The sequence below is a fragment of the Rhipicephalus microplus genome, chromosome X (assembly GCF_043290135.1).
Source record: "Rhipicephalus microplus isolate Deutch F79 chromosome X, USDA_Rmic, whole genome shotgun sequence".
Lineage (NCBI taxonomy): Eukaryota > Metazoa > Arthropoda > Arachnida > Ixodida > Ixodidae > Rhipicephalus > Rhipicephalus microplus.
Window position 1 is genome coordinate 466,612,902 of NC_134710.1, and position 13,968 is coordinate 466,626,869.

Genomic DNA, 13,968 nt, shown 5'->3' on the forward strand with positions numbered 1-13,968 from the left:
ATCAATTGAGTGTGAATCAAAACAAGTTTTGTAATGAATGTGCTAAAACAAAAATGCTCAGAAAAGCTTGCTTTTTGTATGGGTAAGCATGAGAAGGAGGTGAACAGTGCTTGGAATTAAGCATCCTTTCTTGGTCTTAATCAACAGAGAAAACAGGCAAGAATGAGTAAATATCGGGCAGACATCTCAAACTATAGGAGTAACATGCCTGTGTATTTATTACACAGTATTCTTCATCTACTTGTTACAACCGATGATTCATTATACTGAGGTCGGAGTGTACTTAAACCTTGATATAATAAAGACAGATACGTATAATGAAGTAGTTGAAGAATAGCTTTGTCATAGATACCGTGTAATGAATAAACATTTATAACGAGTTTCTGAATATAACAAAGTATTTTTATGGCAGATGTGCCTGCTTTAATGAGTTTTGAGTTGCACTTTCCACTGAAAGCCCAAAGGATACTCCTCGAAGGGACGTACATCGATGACCAGAAGAGGCATTTTACAGCTGTCCTTTCGAGACACCTGAAGCAGAGCTAAAAGGTCATGAGGGGAGATGCGTGGGCAGAGCTCCACCTTCAGGTCCTCCAAGGGCACCATGGTCATGCCCTGCAAACAGTGCTCACTTAATAGGCACCTGGGCATGTACGTTAAAACTATGCGAATTCATCTTACTAGTATAACGTGAAACACTGCAATGGTTAAAAGAAGAAGCTTTATTTGAGGTGCCATGGATTCCCACTGCACTTGCCATCCCTAGGTGTTTATTCCGTTGCTCTGACTGACTGCCAGATGTCTCTCCTACTTGCACCTGATGCTAACTAGAAAATTTCCCCTCTGGTCAACTCTTTTGTCTTTCAATCTCTTAATGTTACATCCATCATTTCTCATTCTACTACTCGCTACACAATCATTATTTTAATAATTAAATAGTTTTTATTATTTTCAGGTACTGCTGTACTGATAGACAAGTAATAGCAGGGGGTACATCAGTAGACCAAATAACATTCATACAGTGCCTTTTGAAGGTATCATAAAACATATTTGGGCAATGCTTCTACAAAATCTTCATGTGGTTTTTCCGGCAAAGAACAATCTAAGCTGTTCCAAATGTCAAAAACACTTGGTAAAAAAGACTACACAATTTTCAAATGTCTGAAAAGGAAAATACTAAGTGGGTAGGAGAGGCATGTGGCATGTCTGGTGAAATGACTGAAAGAAATCGGCACTCTTTTTCAAGTATTTCTTCATTATCCTCAATGTTCAAGCCCTATGTGTTAGAACTAGCACTATTAAAACGTTTTTACATACGAGGCCTAATGTCCCAAAATCAAGATATGATTAAAAGAAAGGCCGTAGTGGAGGGCTCCAAAAATTTCGAACACCTGGGATTCTTTAATGTGCACCTAAAAATCTAAGTACAGGGTACTCGAGCATTTTACGCTTCATCAAAAAAGTGCCTCAAATTTCATTCCGTGAGCTTTGGGTCAGCAGTTGAGCACCATAACCACTAGACCGCTTCGTATGCAATTTTGAGACAATGACGAATAGCCTGTCATAATTTGGGAATGCCTGTTGTATCCTCTCCAGCTTGTCATAGTTCTAGACGAGTCAGCAACCCTGTCAGTCTAGCTATACACACTCTTATACATTCTAAGAGACGGTCGCCAATAGTCAACAATGATTCTTTTTTACCCAACTGTCAATTGCTGCCTCTGTCTTCAGCATACTTATAATTAGCTCTCCTTTATTACTTTCCTGTTTCAAGCCTTAAAGAGATCCTGAAACGGTTTTGTCAATCTTGTACAAACACTTTGGGCTTGTAGACCAAGCCACAGGGGTTATTTAGAGACTGATTTGAGCTCTCTGCGCAAACTGTGTAATTCATTACACTGCTTTAAAGCTGCGAATTACTGCAGTTATTTGCGACTCTGCCAAACACGTTTTCAACTGTCCATTTACAGAGCGCATGCTCTAGTCACTAGACGAGGCCAGAGCATGTTAGCAGCCACGCCATCACGGCTGCTGATTTAATTGGCTGTCTTGGGCTGTAGAATGCACAGAAGTAAGATCTGCTGGTAGCATGGCGGCACCTGTCGAAGCTGATATGAAGCACTCCGCGATCTTCCTCTCTGTTACCAGACGGCATGCATGCTGCCAGGCGAACTATGTGATGGCCTCCGAGACTGCGTGCAACCTATCGGCGTGCCATCTCGGAGATCTAGACTGGTAAAAGCTCAAAACGCCGAGCATGCTCATGAAAGCTCTGTGATCGCCAGCGATGCCACTTTGCCTCATGAGTTGAGGAGGCCAGGCAGAGGTCAAAAGGAGAATATAATATAATCATCTGCAACGACCTTGGTACACGGCATGTTACTGAATTTCTGGTGCAAATGGTTTAATGATGCACTAGCCTCAACGCTGACAAAAATTAAAGAAAACCATTTCAGGGTGTCCTTAATCGTTTGACACAGTTTTTACCTTCATTGTTAAAGAGCACTATGTCATCTACAAATTTAAGAAAAAGATATTCTCTATTCCTGTATTTTCTTCCTGGCATGCAGTGAACAGCACCAGCAAGGTCATATAGTTTCCGACTCCTTCCTCCAGTGCAATTCTATTGCTAAATGTGTGGAGAAGCAGGATAGCTGTCAGGTTTTCGGAGATGTTGGCTAAAGTACAGTAAAAGCTCATTATATTGAATATGTTTAGAAGAGGTATTCTTCTAAGCATATTCCGCTCGCCCGCCCGCCCGCCCAACGGCGCAAATCTGGTGATTGTGTTAATGGCTCGATGATGTAATTCACCGGGGAGGTCGCGTCAATGACAATGGTACCGGGCCAGAAGTTTAGAAGACAGGCCAGGAACATGCGGGGGCACCCAAAGCCACACAAGGGAGCCAGCACGAAATGTAGGAGCTATGCGGTGAGCGTCGTCGTGTCGAGTCTTTTGTAGACCTTGAGCCTCACTTGTCAGAGACCGAGCCAACTGACGGCAGTCTTCAGCGTATCTGGCGACTTCCGAAAGCGGGGAGCACTCAGATGCATCAGGGCGGTACGGTAGTATAGTGTCGAGTGGGTGGGAAGGTTCGCGGCCGTACAACAGAAAAAACGGGGAAAAACCGGTAGTCGCTTGCGTCACGGTGTTATAAGCGAAGGTAACAAAGGGCAATACAGCGTCCCAGTTAGTGTGGTTGGAGGAGGTGTACATCCTCAGCATGTCGCCAAGTGTGCGGTTGAACCGCTCAGTAAGACCATTTGTCTGTGGATGGTATGCGGTAGATTTCCGGTGGATAATGTTGCATTAAGCGAGGATAGCTTGGATGACCTCTGACAGGAACACTCGACCCCTATCACTGAGTAATTCCCGCGGAGCACCATGGCGTAGAATGAAGCTGCGGAGAATGAAGAGTGCAACTTCGTGGGCGGTCCCTGCCGGTAGAGCTGCAGTCTCAGCATAGCGTGTCAGATGATCGACTCCGACAATAATCCACCGGTTTCCTGAGCTACTATATGGGAGGGGGCCATAGCGGTCTATACCCACGCGGTCGAATGGGCGAGCCGGGCACGGTAGCGGCTGTAACATGGCAGTAAGGTGCCGCGAAGGTGTTTTTGTTCTGTTGGCAAGTGGTGCAAAACTGAACGTATTTCTGCACAAAGCGATACATTCCTCGCCAGTAATAGCGTTGGCGCAGCCTTTTGTAGGTTTTCAGGACACCTGTGTGAGCACTTTGGGGATCTGCATGGAAATTCATGCAGATGTCAGAGCGCATATGAGTTGGGACAGCAAGGAGCCACTTCCGACCACCAGGCATGTAGTTGCGGCGGTACAGAATGTTGTCTCGTAAGGAAAAGTGGGCTGCTTGCCGGCGTAGCGCTCTCATGGAAGGGACAGCAGACGGATCGGTAAGGTAGTCGACTAACAAGGCAAGGTATGGGTCTTTACGCTGCTCCGAAAGCATTTCAGTCGTGTCGAGTGGTGACAAGGTGGTAAAAGGCGGAGCCAGAGAAGCCACATCTGGTGTTAATGGCGATCGCGAAAGTGCATCGGCATCCGCATGCTTGCGACCGGAACGATATACGACACGGATGTCGTATTCTTGCAATCGAAGTGCCCAACGCCCCAGGCGTCCGGACGGGTCTTTCAAGGTGGACAGCCAACATAGAGCGTGGTGGTCTGTGACCACGTCGAAAGGACGGCCGTAAAGGTACGGGCGAAACTTCGTCAACGCCCAGATTATGGCCAAACACGCCTTCTCTGTCACGGAGTAATTCAATTCAGCCTTCTTGAGAGCGCGACTTGCATAGGCGACTACGTATTCAGCTTGGGTGCCTTTCCGTTGTGCCAAAACTGCACCAAGACCGATGCCACTTGCATCGGTGTGAATTTCTGTGGCCGCAGCAGGGTCGAAGTGACGAAGAATAGGTGGTGAGGTCAGCAGGCGGCGCAGCTGGCGAAATGCGTCATCACATGCACGTGACCATGCAGATATGCCTTTGCTGTTGGAAAGCAGACTCGTGAGAGGTGCGATGATGGACGCGAAGTTGCGCACGAAGCGACGAAAGTAGGAGCAGAGACCGACGAAACTTCTGAGGGCTTTCAGTGATGTGGGCAACGGAAAGTCAGCGACAGCTCGAAGCTTATCGGGATCTGGAAGAACACCGTCTCTTGTGATGACATGTCCCAAGATGGTTAGTTTTCGTGCTGCGAAATGGCACTTTTTGGAGTTAAGTTGGAGGCCTGCAGAAGTTAGACACGTCAGAATCTCATGGAGGCGAGCAAGATGTGTCAGGAAATCAGATGAAAAGACTATGATGTCGTTTAGGCAACATGAGCAGGTTTTCCACTTGTGGGCACGCAAGATGGTGTCGATCATGCGCTCAAATGTGGCAGGCGCGTTGCAGAGCCCAAATGGCATGACTTTGAACTCATATAGGCCATCCGGCGTTACAAAGGCTGTTTTAGGGCGATCACATTCAGCCATTGGCACCTGCCAATACCCACAACGCAGATCCAAAGATGTAAAGTACTCGGCCTCTTGTAAACAGTCAAAAGCATCGTCTATTCGTGGTAGCGGGTAGACATCTTTTTTCGTAATATTGTTTAAGCGGCGATAGTCCACGCAAAATCGTACGGTGCCATCTTTTTTCTTGACCAGAACCACAGGTGATGACTAAGCGCTTTGAGAAGGCTGTATGACTCCACGTTTAAGCATGTCATCTACTTGCTCCGTAATGACGCGGCGCTCTTCGGCGGAAACGCGGTAAGGACGCTGTTGCAGAGGCGAATGTGAGCCGGTGTCAATAGTATGAGTGAAAGTCGTGGTGCGGCCCAAAGCAGGTTCTTGAAAGTCGAAAGAAGAACGAAACTTGTTAAGGAGAGCAACAAGTTGGCGGCGATGCGAGAGGGGAAGGTCTGCGTCAATAGCATTGTCGAAGGCTGACGAACTTGATGGCTCAGACGCATGAGTGATTGCAGCAATGTGACATGGCGTTTCGTCGGGAAGAATAATATCATCGATATGGTCGACAGGTTGTACAAATCCTAACGTTTCACCACGAAGTAAGCCAATGGGGTAGTTGCAGTGGTTGGTGACCAGCATTACGGTTAAACCAGACGCAATTGTAAGAACAGCAAATGGGAGAACGATGACCTTGCGTTCAGTAAAAACCGGAGATGGCGTAAACACCACTGTGCCGTCAGGTTGCGCCACACATGAAAGGCTAATAGGGATCGAAGCTTCAGAAGGCAAGGTGATGTCGTCATCAGCGATGAGTTTGCAGAGCAGAGGAGAGCGGTCGGGTGGTGGAAATTCACATGTTGGCACAAGGGACACTTCGGCACGGGAACAATCGATGATAGCTTCATGACGTGATAAGAAATCCCAACCCAGGATAAGGTCATGAGAGCAAGATGGTAGAACAAAAAACTGTACGACGTACAAAACGTCTCGAATGACGACGCGTGCTGTACACACAGCCGAGGAATGAATGCGTTGCGCACTAGCCGTGGACAGCACCAAGCCACTGAGAGATGTGGTCACTTTCTTCAGTTTCCTACAAAATTTTGCTTTCATCACAGAAACGGCGGCCCCGGTATCAATTAACGCTAATGTGGCGACTCCCTCAACATCGACATCAACAACATTTTGCGGCGAAAATGGAGGCCTTGGGAATTGCGCACAAGGTGCAGTTCTTGCTTCCGGAACTGCACTGATTAGTTTCCCTCCTCAGGAGGTGGTCGACGACGCATAGGCGATGGCGATCGGCGACGAGGTGATGGGAAACGAGTAGTCAACGGGTGGCGATCCGAGTCGGAGTACCTCTGTTCATATGCAGACGTGGTGGTCTGCTGCGGTGCGTAGGTAGGAGCTCCGAAGTATGCGTGCGCAGGTGTGGAACGGCGGTGGCAGAAGCGTGCAATGTGGCCAGCGATGCCACACGCGAAGCAGATGGGACGATTGTCTCGGGTGTGCCACTCATCAGATGGACGGAAAAAGCGAGGTGGGGGCCTGTAAACTGGAGGCGAGGCCGGAGCAGGTGGAGCCGATAAGGCGACTGGATGCGGTGGGGGCCGCGCGACCACAGCTGCGTAGCTGAGAGGTGAAGGCGGCGCAGTTGGTGCGTAGCCAGCAGTTGAGAGATCAGATGGCACCGAAGTGCATGGGTAAGAGGCCGGAACTGTAGGAAGGGCATTGCAAATTTCAGTGCGTATGGCCTGCTGCATATTCGAAGGGAGGTTTGTCGTGGGCGCGTCGCTATGCGGCAGCAGGGAGAGCTGTCGGGCGACTTCCTCCCTGATGAAGTCTTTAATCTGGTTCGACAGAGTTTCTTGGTGAACGTTTCCATTTGCGAGTGCGACGGCCGAGATCGAATCTGGTGATGGGACAGGACACTCTGTCGGGCGATGGAACGCTGACGACGCAATTCATGAAGCTCTGGCACAGGCTTACGAGGACTGCCACCGTGGTCGGGCTTTTCGCCAGCAACATCTGGAATGCGCCATCCTCGATGCCTTTGAGAATATGTCGAATTTTCTCTTCTTCAGGCATGGATGAGTTGACACGCCTGCAGAGGTCGAGCACATCCTCAATATAGCTAGTAAAGGTCTCGCCAGGCTGCTGGGCTCGGTGGCGCAGACGCTGGTCAGCGCGAAGTTTGCGGGCCTCTGGTCGGCCGAACGCTTCGGTCACGAGGGTCTTAAAGGTGGACCAGCTGGCGATGGCGGTTTCGCGGTTGGTGAACCATAGCTTGGCGACGTCAGCCAAGTAAAAGATAACATAGGCAAGCTTAGAGTCGTTGTCCCATTTGTTGCTGGCACTCACGCGTTCGTACAAGGAGAGCCAGTCTTTGACGTCTTGCTCACCACTGTCGCTGAAGATTGGTGGGTCCCGCTGACGGGTAGCACCGGGGCAGGTCGACGGGGCAGCCGATGGTGCTGGCTGTGCTGGGATGGGCTGGTTGGCGACTGCGTCAGTCATGTTGTACAGTGGTCTTTCGGCCAACTTGCGAGAGCGGAGCTCCAGATCTGCTTAGGGATTTCAGCAGCAGCAGCCTCCACTAAATTCGATGATGTTTATTCGAACAGAGGAGTGGCAACGAGGTCCCGACGGAAAATGGGCGAACAGCAAGTCTGGCAAAGGCGGCACAGGTTCTCGCGCAATCAGAACACGGGCTTTTCTTTGTCTTCCGAAGGCGCATACGCGTTGGTGTGTATGCTCCACTACAATATTATCAAATGGGCTTTTTTTGCTGGATTTGTGCCGCCCATATTAGGGTACTTATAATTGCGATGCCTCTGAAAGAGATCCTCATGTGCTGGAAACTTACTGTACTTTGAAGTATGCAGGCTGTATAGTATGGAGGGCAGTGGCGAAGAAAAAAAATGACAACCCGATCAACAAGCGAAGTCAGATGAGTGCCGCGTTTTACACTCACAAGTTACACTCAATGAAAGGGGTTGTTCTTTCTTTTCTTTCATAAAACAGGCGCTGCTTTTCATTGTAACGCCGTTTCGATAATTCTCCCATCGAGCCGCAGAAACAGCACACAGGGATGAAAAGGCAGGCAGTCACCATAAATCTAGACCATGTCTAGAGTGAATGTTGCTGGTTCTGCGACGACTACGGGCTGGTTACAGGCACGTTTTTGTCACTTATGGTCACCTATTTACACTGAATTTTACAGTGTTCAGTGGATACATTGGGCAATGTAAGAACGAACATTAAAATGTTTTGCTTGTTCAACTAGTACGCAACATGCGTTCAGTGTTTGATGTACCTGTTATGAAACACTGAGGTATTGCAGTGACATTTTGCTTTTTTCTTTCTTTAGTAGCCTACCTCGGTGAATACTTAACTTTCATTAGAAATATGCTGTTATGCTACATGTGTGACCCTTTGATTTGGATGCAGTTGAGAATACAGTAGGTGAACACGACACTGATATTGCCATTATGCTACCGAAACATAATTAAAATTCAGATTACGAAAAAGGAGACAATGACAATTCAGGCGCTATTAATGTGAAAGACGTGGGGAGTGAATGTAGGTCGGCTAATCGAAGCCTTATACAATATTCCCGCCAAATTGCTTTGCATGTACGTTATTTCAATGACATGACCCAGGACCGAGTTATCTTGAGCGTAACTGCGCTTCGGTTGAACACATCTTAAATATCCGTACGCAATATAATAGTAAAGTTATGAGTCAGAATAGAAGAGCAATACGATGCAACGACGATAATTAGTCCAGTTTTTCCACATACAAGCCTCCAGAGAAAAGGAAAAATACAAGAATGTGTCTATATTTCTCATATCAAGGTATTTAGTGCCGAGAACAAACGGACCGTAATGAAAAAAAAGTAATACTATCACAGACGAATTGATGCCTCCTTAGAATTAACTATAAGGAAAATGTAGCAGTTGCTATGCTTTTCTTTGGAAATTGGACCAAAATCAATGCAGTACCCCCCCAAAATACTTTCCTTCAGTTCAGCCAGAAGATCCTGGCGGTGATTCTTGCTCATAGGCGAAAAAAAAAAAAAAAAGCCATGTGCACGCTGGGATCCCGTGTGCTCTGCAGGATGCCATTGTCTCAGCCGCCGCAGGAAGCCTCACTCAATGCGCCCTCTTACGGTAGCCGGGCGCGCAAAGTGATACTCACTGGTTTTGCTGGCGAGCGCAGCGATAGGGCTGGCCAGAGAGAAATGTACTGTGCATCTGCCATTTCGGAGGCCATGACCGATGCTACTCGAGGGAGTACTCCCCCCCTCCCCCCGGGATTTTTTTCATGCTAGCTCAAAGCGGGCAATTTCTCTACTGCTTGAGCATTCTAAAGTAGTTCTAACAAGCAGGGGGATGTTATTGTATGTACCCACCAGGCAAGAGAGATGGGCCTGCTTATTTTATCTCTGCTGCACCAGAGCTCACGCGTTTTTACCCACTCATAAAAGTTACGATGTGCGAGGGCATGTTATAGGACATGGCGGCACACCAACACTCATTAAGAGTCTCCACATAATCTCTATTACAATAACAACGCAGTTTTTCACCGCTATACAGGTGTTTTGGGTTAGCTCTGCCTTTAGTTCTCCTTTTGTTCAAATTGTGCGTTTATTTTTTGAATTTTTGTACCAAATATATACATAACAAAATTTTTTATAACAAAGTTATCTGGCAATTTGTCGATTTTGTTATATCCAGGTTTAACTGCATTGAACTATTCAAGTGCAGAGGGGTTCAGCAAGTCGTTCATCCCCGCATCTCATGTGGTGTGGTCATGCTCAAAGTAAAGCGCTCAATGCAGGCCATAAAAAGGCTAGCAATGTGCAAAAACAAGTTTAAATGAATGCTCTAGAATAATATATTTAACAGAGATAACTAATCAGCAATTGTTACAGTTAATAAATAGTTGTAATAATTACCTATAGAGGTTTTGAAAAGTTGATGCTGACTGCGGCTTGGCACCTTGCCAAGCAAGCGAATGCCTCTCCCTATGCTTCACTGGCACTGTATCACAGGATCTGAAGGGGGATAACAACCTGATGCAGCAGATGACGCTTATCTCAATTGTCTTAAATCAATAAAGCGCAGCAAAAAAGTAGAGTATACGTCGCACATCGTGTGTGCGAACCACGAATAGTGGCAATGGGGCATGGCCGTGTTTCTCAGGTTTCATAGTAGTGGAGCTACCACACGTTTCTCGTTGTGAACTACCCCTTCAGTCTTTGATCATGCTATAGCTATTGCAGCAATGAACAGTGTTTTGTTTTATTTTATCCTCTTGCCCATTTGTCTTATTGCATGCCCTGAGAACCTACTACCTACTTCGGCAAGATCTTTCTGTGTGTCTGGTAGTACCGATGAATGGAGCAAGAACGAGCAAAGCACACATTGTAATAGAAAGTGCTCAAACAGCTTTGATTGATTGATATGTGGGGTTTAACGTCCCAAAACCACTTGGGAAATAAAAACAGCGCAAAAATATTGATTTGATTTGTGGGGTTTAACGTCCCAAAACCACCATATGATTATGAGAGACGCCGTAGTGGAGGGCTCCGGAAATTTCGACCACCTGGGGTTCTTTAACGTGCACCCAAATCTGAGCACACGGGCCTACAACATTTCAGCGCAAAAATATAGACAAGGACAGAGGAAGAGACGACAGAGGAAGAGAAGACACAGTGCTGTGTCGTCTCTTCCTCTGTCCTTGTCTATATTTTTGCGCTGTTTTTATTTCCCAAGTATGAACCACCAACTAGCCCAACTTCGCTATTATCTCAAAACCACCATATGATTATGAGAAACGCCGTAATGGCGAGCTCCGGAAATTTCGACCACCTGGGGTTCTTTAGCGTGCACCCAAATCTGAGCACACGGGCCTACAGTATTTTTGCCTCCATCGAAAATGCAGCCGCCGCAGCCGGGATTTGATCCCTCGACCTGCGGGTTAGCAGCCGAGTAGCTCAAGCAGCTTTGCATACCCACTCTTTAACCTGAACAAATAAATGTAAATAAGCATCAAGGAGTAACTGAGGCTGCTTACGAGTGGCTCTTGGGGCTGGCCGCTGGGACTTGCATGAGCTCTGAATGTGGAGCTCTGTGGCGTAGTGCAGAAGATACGGATAGAATCCTCGACACACCGCTGTATATCTATCTCTGTGGGACACAAAGCAAATCGTGGGATGAGTGCTACCACAGGGTGTGCAGAATCAAATGGGACAGGAAGTGCCTAACAATGCACAGAAATGCACTGAACAGCTTGAAACAAGTGCCTAACAATGCACAGAAATGCACTGAACAGCTTGAAACAAAGTTGAAAAGAAAACTCGGGTAGCTACAAAGAGCCATGCTCGTATCCTTTCCAGATCTAAGTACTGGTACCATAGGACTTGTCAACAGCTAACAAGCCAAGAATGACAAGGTGCCTTTGACAAAACCCTTTATCCTGTTCATTCAACTTACTCTGTTTTCATTTGTTGGCTCACTCCTTTACTTTGTATGATTGTGCAGTCAAGAATTTTTTTTATTTTGCTCACAACAGCAGCTCTAAAATTTTTCTGGTGTCAGTCATGTTGCTGCAGGAATGAACTTTTTATAGATAGTCATGCTCATGTATCATTCACGCTTTTTGTTTTGTCTATGCGCAAACTAGGCTCATGTTTTGTATTTGGGTTCTAAATGTTTCTCATCAAGGCTTTTTATGCCTGTATGTTTTGTAAATTCTGACATTATTATTTGACAGGCATATTTTTGTGCATTCTTGTGCCTGCCTCGCTGTAAACCCACAGCTTGCGCACAGGCGTGATAATAACACTCGTGATTACATCAAAAACTTGGGTAAAAATGTACATGGTGCCAAACACTTCTAACACAACGCTGTATTACTATCTCAGTCACAGAGACAGTGGAAGCTTTAATGTTTTCGAGCAGCACTGGCTGTTTGGACATTATGTTAGGCACCTGCTTTGAGATACTTTATGGGATTATGCAGAGTGTCTGGAATTTATTGTAATCCTTAATTTTCCAGGTTCTCCATAATGATTCAAAGGAAGTTCCATGACCATTACAGCAACTTGAAAAACTCTGTGCATTCGAAACAAACCATCAGGCGGTAAAAAGAAAATGCATCGGTCGCTATAGTGCTCCGACCCCACACAATTTCTGCTTCTGTGACACATTTATGACTAGAACAGAATTTAAAGATTCCTTACCATCAGGTGCAATAGCCACTGGCTTAGCAGGCACACTTTCAGTATGCATGCTTGGCACAGCACATATACATTCACTCGTCGCAGTCACAGAACACAATAGCTTGGGTTCAGCACTAAAAAAAGCGTGGATATTTGTTTGGGAAGCACTTTGTCACAAGTTCACAGCAGCTAGATTTTTCTTGTTCACAGCTTAACTGAAGACAGCAGTGATGCCCATATTGATAAACGAGATAAGTCCTCTGGCATGCTGCACACTCAGCCCTTATTTGCATCATTCAGCACTGCTCTAATGCATAATGCATGTTGGAATATTCGTGCATTCACACAATCAGAGATAAATGAACACTTCTTCATCGTATCATGCGCACCACTGCAAGTGGTGCGCATGATACGCATTAAGAATGACAATATGGCTGTGGCCCAGGCAGCTTAGAATGTGGATTGAATTAAATTGTATCTCATTCGACCTAGATTATTGTATATACTTTACTAGTGATTTGTGTCCCTGCCTAAATTGCACACCCTCAAAATACACTTGTCAGTAAAAAAAGCAAAACTTCTATTCGCATATTTTATGGACCTTGCCCAGACAATGACCAAGGACAACACCGGTAAGACTGAACCGTGCTACAGTGAAAGATTTTATGAGATCACAACAAGGGTGATTGCATCATAGTTGTCTGCCACCACAGCCCATAACCAGTATCGCGCAAAATAAAAAAAAAAACCAATTAATTTCAAGTAGCCTTCCTTGTGAAGCAGTTGTTTTTCATTATAAAACTGAATCAGTATGGTGCAGCGTTCCATTTCCACAGGGAAACAGCAACGTTTTTAGATCATTTAACCGCCCATCAGACCATAACAGTAAAGCATTACTTCAGCTTTCGGACATGTTATCACAAATAACTGAATGCGTAATACTGGGAGGGGATTTCAATCTGCCTGATATGAAATGAGATTGCGATTATGTACCCCCACAGAAAACTCCGAATTGTTCTGTCTTTTCATAACTCATGCGCGTCTACGGACTACAGCAATATGTGAACGAACCAACACAGTTTAACGCATCACTGGATCTTTTACTAAGCAATGATGAAAACATTATTGTTCCCAGAAATGTATGTCCAGCAATTAGTGATCATAGTTCTGTTGTTGCGGAATTAAACGTTTCTAGAATACCTGCATATAAGCGACCCCCTCGCAATGTTTTCATGTATGACACAGGAGACTTTGACGCTATTTCTGAAGTGCTGGTCTTGTATTATCCCACTTTTTTATGCATATCGGAGTCATGTGGCACAAGTGAATTGTGGCAAATTTTCCATCACAAGATTACAGAGCTGGTGAATATGCACGTACCTCGGAGGTGTCTAGGGTGCAGAAAGAGACACAAACCCTGGTTCAACTCAGAGATACGCAAATTTGTTAGAAAAGCAGGTAATGCCCACAAAAAGTTCCTTAAAAACAAAATAGCAGTAAATGAAACAAAGCTGAAAAGTGTAAACAATAAGGTTAAGTTAAAATTGAAACAGGCGAAATTCGTCTTCTTCGAGAAGCTAAACAGAGATCTGAAGCACAATCCAAAATTCTTTAGGAAAAACGTCAAGAACAACAGAAAAGACGACACAGCTATCCCTGATCTCTTAACTGAGGAAAAAACTATAACGGAAAAAGCTGAACCATTCAACGCCTACTTTCAGTCAGAGTATTCAACAAGGACAGAACACTCACCAGTATTATCTTCTAAAAA

The 13,968-nt window shown here is 45.8% G+C and overlaps 1 protein-coding gene across 4 annotated transcripts in view; it reads right to left on the reverse strand.

Moving 5' to 3' along the window:
* Positions 1-13,968, reverse strand: part of LOC119160826 (TBC domain-containing protein kinase-like protein) — a 146,235-nt gene that overhangs the window by 14,969 nt on the left and 117,298 nt on the right. For 3 of the 4 annotated variants that reach the window (XM_075880743.1, XM_075880744.1, XM_037413074.2), the window contains 2 exons: positions 11,051-11,163; positions 470-615 (listed from right to left, as the gene is read on the reverse strand). In XM_075880743.1, the coding sequence (XP_075736858.1) occupies positions 470-615; positions 11,051-11,163 (259 nt within the window). Of the gene's footprint in view, positions 1-469; positions 616-9,929; positions 10,029-11,050; positions 11,164-13,968 lie in introns of those variants that run through there. The other variant, XR_012887714.1, reaches the window with a different exon arrangement.